This window comes from Gastrolobium bilobum, unplaced genomic scaffold (assembly GCF_033153095.1).
Source record: "Gastrolobium bilobum isolate Gb01-03AN ecotype WA unplaced genomic scaffold, APGP_CSIRO_Gbil_v1 utg50351, whole genome shotgun sequence".
NCBI classification, from domain to species: domain Eukaryota; kingdom Viridiplantae; phylum Streptophyta; class Magnoliopsida; order Fabales; family Fabaceae; genus Gastrolobium; species Gastrolobium bilobum.
In genome coordinates this window covers 270,136-276,437 of record NW_026897333.1, presented here as the reverse complement: position 1 = coordinate 276,437, position 6,302 = coordinate 270,136, and the positions used below count along the sequence as shown (strand labels likewise).

General features: G+C 35.2%; 1 protein-coding gene across 2 annotated transcripts; it reads left to right on the top strand.

The window, feature by feature from the left end:
• The first annotated feature begins 2,217 nt into the window (after positions 1-2,217).
• Positions 2,218-5,442, top strand: LOC133306092 (uncharacterized). Of its 2 annotated transcripts, none has more exons than XM_061506368.1 (6): positions 2,218-2,702; positions 3,240-3,330; positions 3,450-3,607; positions 4,590-4,617; positions 4,819-4,927; positions 5,076-5,442. In XM_061506368.1, the coding sequence occupies exons 1-6, from the start codon at positions 2,511-2,513 to the stop codon at positions 5,155-5,157; spliced, it is 660 nt and encodes a 219-aa protein (XP_061362352.1). In that variant the 5' UTR covers positions 2,218-2,510; the 3' UTR covers positions 5,158-5,442. The 2 variants fall into 2 exon arrangements, with proteins under 2 accessions (XP_061362352.1, XP_061362351.1); XM_061506367.1 differs by having other exon boundaries at positions 2,222-2,702; positions 3,447-3,607.
• The last annotated feature ends 860 nt before the right edge of the window (positions 5,443-6,302 follow it).

Here is a 6,302-nt window from a genome sequence, read left to right as displayed (position 1 = left end):
ATACATGCTCAAAGAGGCTTTTGTCTATATGTCTCCTAATCATGACCACGATCTTTCTATTCAGGATCTCCCATTCTTTTTCATTTTTTCCTTCTAGCATCTTGGCATTGAGGATAGGCTCGTATAAGTCTTTGCAGAACAGATGGTTCTCCATCATTGGCCTCCAATAAGTAAAATTATCAGCTGTCAACTTAAACATGTATCCATCATGGGATATTCCGCTGGTCTCCATCTTTTTTAGTCAAAACTCTTTGAACTCGGACTCTAATATCACTGTTGGGACTAGGTCCCTCAATCAACGTGGAAGCGATTCATGGGTCGTCAAGTCGAGCTCACAACTCGGCTCTTGAAGGTCGACCAATAAACAATAAGTTGGCCCACACGAATAATATAGAAAGTGCAGAAAGTAGAGAGATTGAGAAGAAACACAACAAACTTTAACGTGAAAAATCTTCCCCCAAAGGAATAAAAACCACAGGACCGAGTACAAAAAAAACTTTCACTATGAATAGTAAGATTATAATAGTTAAGCTTCCTTAGTGTCACTATGGATTTGTACATAAACTTCACCAATAATGGGGGTTATAAGGTTCTTTTCTAAAGATGTCTCGTATTCAAACTTCTTTTCGGAGAATTCCCATAAGCTTTTAGCTTAGGTAACTCTTCAAAAGGGTTTTACATTTCTTCGTAGGAGAGGTGAAACTCTTCACCTCTACTAGAATCTTCTCTAATAATGAGGTAGATAGTATTCATTGAGGTAATTATTAGGACATTGAGCAAACCATTAATAAATATGGTGCACGCTTAGCCACCAAGAATTAATGGAAGAATACACCCTAACATAATTCTCGACAACGACAAAAAAATCAATGCATGAAAAATGTGACACAAGCTACAATTTTTCGAATAAGAAAATTCATGTGAAATTGAAACTAAAACTAAAACAAATGATTTCTTATTTTTGTGTAGATTTTTGGTATTTAAGAAAGAGGTTAGAGAACAATTACACTAATTTCCAAATTTCAATGAGGATGTAGAGTGTATAATTAGTGTTTTTAAGCTACAATGTCCAAAGACAGTACTTAATGTTGGGTTTGCTCTTTCACTAAAGCTCAATAAGGCCTAGTGTGTAAGAATAGTCCAAGAAACCTAAAGCTCATTTGCTTAGAGTTAGAGTTTCTAGGAACCCATGTATATTCTACATCCTCCGGTGGTCTTCACTTGGTGGTTACAGAGACTGAGGTAAGGTCTTCTCCTTGAAAGTGAGAGAGTGCCCACACACTTTTCATTTCCTTGAGAAATAGTCTGAAAGATCTGCCACAGTCCAGCTTCAAGTAAGTTGTTCGTACTACGGCGTTGAGGAAATAAGTTCGTGAGTTCGTATTGTGACGTAAAAGACTCTAGTTTGCGTAGCATCATCTCATATCTGCGCTACAAGAGATAATTATAAATAATGATGATCTTACACATTCAAACCGCAATGATCCAAGATGATCCAATAATTCATACACTTAGTACTTGAATTGTATGTCGACACCAACTATATTGTTAACTTGTTATCAGTGCAATCCCTAAATTTGAGTATTTAACCGGCGTCGGATCGTAATGAAGACAAATAGAATGTTTCACTTTCATCTATAATTGCATCAATGCACCGTGACATTACCATTTGGGAAGATGTTTCATAGCAAACCGTAAGGACAATAACTAAAGTATGGAGTATGGACACATGACATGGTTCGTGTGCATGACAGCGCAATTTAGCTGAATTGTAATTTTTTAATATTTTTGTATAATTACCTTTTTAAAAATCTTTATTTATTTATTTATAAACCACAAATATTCTTTGTCCGAGACAATTTTGTTTAGAGCAGATTAACGATTAAAATTTTAAACTCTTCTTAAAAATAATATCGAAGAAAATTAAATATATACTCTTAACCTATCTATTCAATCCTGTGCGTCAACTTTTATTTTTTTTAAGATAGTAAAGAAAAACAAAACTAAAATACGAAATATTTATTTGATGTCAATACACGTGATTGTATTGAGCAAATCGAGCAAAGTTCACTTAACCAGGAAACAATCCCAACACAACTAACTATACAAGAATTGAATGCAACAAAAACAAAAAAACAAAACTAATAATTCATTTGGCATTGGGAGAGCATGTGCCCAAAATACATCAGGCTGCGCCTGCCACTGCCAACTCGTCTCTTCTTTAATTCTTATTGTTCGCCAGTTCCCCCACCACTTGGCCAATGCAAGAAAGAGACAAAGCAACCCACACGACAACATTAAAACTTAAAATTAATAAAACACACCAATAATTCTCTTCTCTCTCTTCCTCAGCGTCGTCAACGACGATTCTCAAAAGACCCCAAAAAAATCAAACTCTCTTTTTCAGTTTTCTTTTTCCTTTTTTTTCCCCCTTATAGTCTAGGGTTCCCAAATCTGAAATCAAAAAATTACGAATTACATCACGTTAATCCAGTTCTCACCAAATCGGGATGGAGTTGGGTCTGTGTGATCCGAACCCGGTTCGGTTTAAGAGGAAGACACTTCAGGCCGTGCTGGAACAGTGTCAGAGAGCCCTTGAACTGATTAATGCTTCCGATGACGAAGACGATTGCGATTGTGATTCTAAGGGTCAAGCTAATTTGACCAATGAAGGACCACGCCCCGATCCAGAAACCGATCAGGTAACTCTTTTTTTTTTCTTTTCCCTAAGAAACCAAAAACTGAATTATGAATTTTCTATTGGTTTTGGAACACTCATGTTTTGGTTAGGTTAAGCTTCTCGTGTTATTTGCATCGTGAATTCGAGGAAATAAAAGAAAGTGAAGGAAGTTTGCGAGGAGTTTTATTCTGATTTCTGTACTGAAAGAGACTTAAATAAAATAAAATAAATAAATAAATGCGTTTTATACATGTTTATATGAAAACAACGAATGTATCTGCTAATTGCATGGCACAGCTCAAATGATGCTCTTGCCTTTGTGTTCTTATCTTATTCGTTTCATTCTTAATATTGGAGAAAATTAATGATGTTTTAGTTTATGATGAAGTTGTTTCCTTCTGGCACTCTTGATGACAAACACGTTATTGAAGATACAATTATTGTTAGTTAGTGCTGAGATATAAATAATCAATGTTGTTTTTCTGTTGATCCTCGTGCAACTGATGATTTGATTAAGAAATTTTTTGCTTCACTCAACATTCTGTGTGCCCCGATGCAGTTATGTGATCTGCTCAAATCTAGTCTTGAATGCCCTGACTTCCTTGAAAAGTTAGAGTATGCCCAGCAATCAGTTTCGCAGAGCATGGCTGGTATGCAATGCAGCCAAATGTATTTATGTCTTCAACTTGGTGCTTATCATCCAGATGTTATCTTTGTTGTTTGAATTTTAGAATGTAATTAAAGAAAAATGCATGGGTAATGGCAGAAGAAGGCAATTCTTGGGATTTGGTCAGTGAAAATGATCTTTGGGAAGGTGAAGGTGTTGACTCAGACCAAGAAGATTATGTCCTTGTTAGACAAGAAGATATAGTGGAGGGAATTGCTTGCTTCATGGCTACATATTTGTTATCCCTTAAGCAAACCAAGGTATTCTCTTGTTATTTTGGAGGCTATATACCATTCCTGTGAATTTAATACCTAGGTCCACGTTAGACTCATTGTGATATAGTCTGAATGACTCTCTTGTACAATGATTTGGAAAATATGAAAATCCAAATCTGTTTACTACTTGACTTAGAAAGTATATTTCTAACATGCAAACGGGCGCCACATATGCTTTCTCAAAAAATGTCTTATATGTTTTGTGAAAGGCTGTGGGGAATTGCCATGGTATTTAAAATGTTTTTTCTTTCCTTGACTCTTCTTACTTTTGTTTAAGATTATTAAAAACTATTGAAATCTTTAATTAATGTAAGGTGTATTAGATACCATATATTATTGAATCGCAGTCGATGGATTCTCAACCACTTAAATTTTTACTTTTTTAAACTTTGAAGCAGCGGTGTGTCTACCATGATTAGTGGCAAACACTACTCTTTTTTTGTTGCGGTTTGCACAAAAATGAGTTCAATCTGAATCACTTGCACATGGAGTCACCTGAGTAATTGTTATATGCCACTAATTCTATTCAGCAAGTTGAACTGGAAACTTCTACAGTTAATGTGAAATTTAAGTTTGTAATGCTTACTTCCTCCTTGAAGATGTCTGCTATGAAGCTGGTTATGTTTTAATATCTGGAAAAATGTTGCAAAATGAATATTGCATTAAGAACAAGCTCCAAATAAGATAGTGACCCGCTAAGGCAAAAAATAAAATATTATGCTGATAATGCAGTTGCCAGATTTTATTGTTGGCATATCTTATATTGTTTACCATTCCTCTGTGGCTATCATGTTACAGTTCCTGTTCTTTTTTGGAATATGGATATAAATTCTTCTTGCAACCCTGTGCTCAAAAAGTAATCTCATTGAAGTAGAGTTTTTAATGTATCTGTTTAATCTGAAGTTTCTACTCTCTCCCTCCCTCCCTCTCTCTCTCTCTCTCTAATTGATTGCCTTACTTTTTGCAGGATTTGACTCCAAATCAGCTCCAGGAAGGTGAGTCTGATTGCTTCCTTCCTAGTATGATTTCTCATTTTTGTTAGTCATCCATATATTTGAGTGTAAAACAAGAAATAAATCCTTAGCTACCTTTCTCATTCCAGATAAATTTTTTTCTCAAGTTTAGACAATTTATTGCCAGTTAGATAAAAGAATGGGAAGGGATTTCTGACTTTTTTTTTGGCTTGTTTTTATCAGCGCTCAGCAAGACGTTTTCTGTGAAAAAGAAAAAGGGAAAGCTTCGAAAGGCATGGGATGGGAGCAAAGTTATTTATAATGTGGCATCATGGGGGGCTACAGCCATTGGGTAAGTGGCTATACCAAACATGCCCCTCTGTTGTCAACTTGCTTTTACATATAGGATAAGAATAGAAAAGTTATTGGAATTTGTTTCTCCCTCTTTTTAGCTAACAGTTGCATTTTTATTGATTACTTTCATTTGTCATTCTTGACAGGATATATCAAAATCCTGTTATTGTCAGGGTTGCAACTAAAGCATTCTGGTCTTCTTGTCAAGTTATATCAAAGCTACTCTGATTTGCCAATGCAGCTTGGAGAAAAAAGTTGTGATGTAGTAATTTGACTGTTTAACTTTTGCTTGTGCTGCAATTCAGCTTGGTTTTCTATCCCCGTTTGATGTAAAATTCAATTTGTTTACACCACAGATCAATTGATCTTAATGTAGTTTGATCTTGTAAATATCTCTATTCAAATGTTCCGAGTGCAATTCAAATTGTTATTCACAACTCAGGCTTGTAACATATCATTTCCCTTCCCCCATCTCAGAACCCAACTGCCATTTATCTCAGTATCAGTCATCTATGCCAAGTTACGCTCTCTCTCTCTCTCTCTCTCTCTCTCTCTTAATATTTTTGTTCCATGTCCTGTCTCACCTTTTTCATTTCTTTGTTAAATAACATCCCCGACATTTTTTTTGTGCTTAATTGCTGTTGGTTTATTTGAAAATGACAATGATGAATATACCCCTCGTAGAACATCAGTTGACACAAGTAGAGGTAGTAATATCTGGGTGTATGCGGTAATTTTAGTTGGGGTCCAACAATACTCAGGTTTAATCAAATTGTATAAACCGATTTAAATATGGTATATTACTCAGTTTGAATATTTTTAATGTAATTAATTGCATTTGTTTCTAGCCTGGTTTTCACGGCCACTAAAGTTGATTTTAGTGTGGGGGATGATGAAGCCTATTGCAATAAAGTTTTGTTCTTACATCCGTAAGTGCCCGTTCTATTCAACTACATGTTTGAATTTGAAGCCATTATGACCTCATAAGAATGGATTGTGATTGGTTGTCACCAAGTGACTTTTGCTTTATAAGCGCTTATGCTTAAATAAACAGAAAGTAAATCCATTTAAACGGGGTCTAAGTACTGTGATAGTGTGTTTTTGTCAAAGGTAGAGCAGAACTTAAATTCGGTAAACTGGAATCTTTTAATGGATACAATGTGCTCTGTTGAAGTGTCCAATTTTTGTTATTGAAGGTAAAAAGTATATAGAATCATTTGATTAGGATCAGACCGACGTTAATCTGTCATGGCATCCAGTGATGATTGGGTTTTAGTTCATGCCATACGTCCCAAATCTTTTGGAAATGTACGTATTTCAGCCACTATATCTACTGCCAAGACTATTATTAACACCACCAAGTAAATACATAT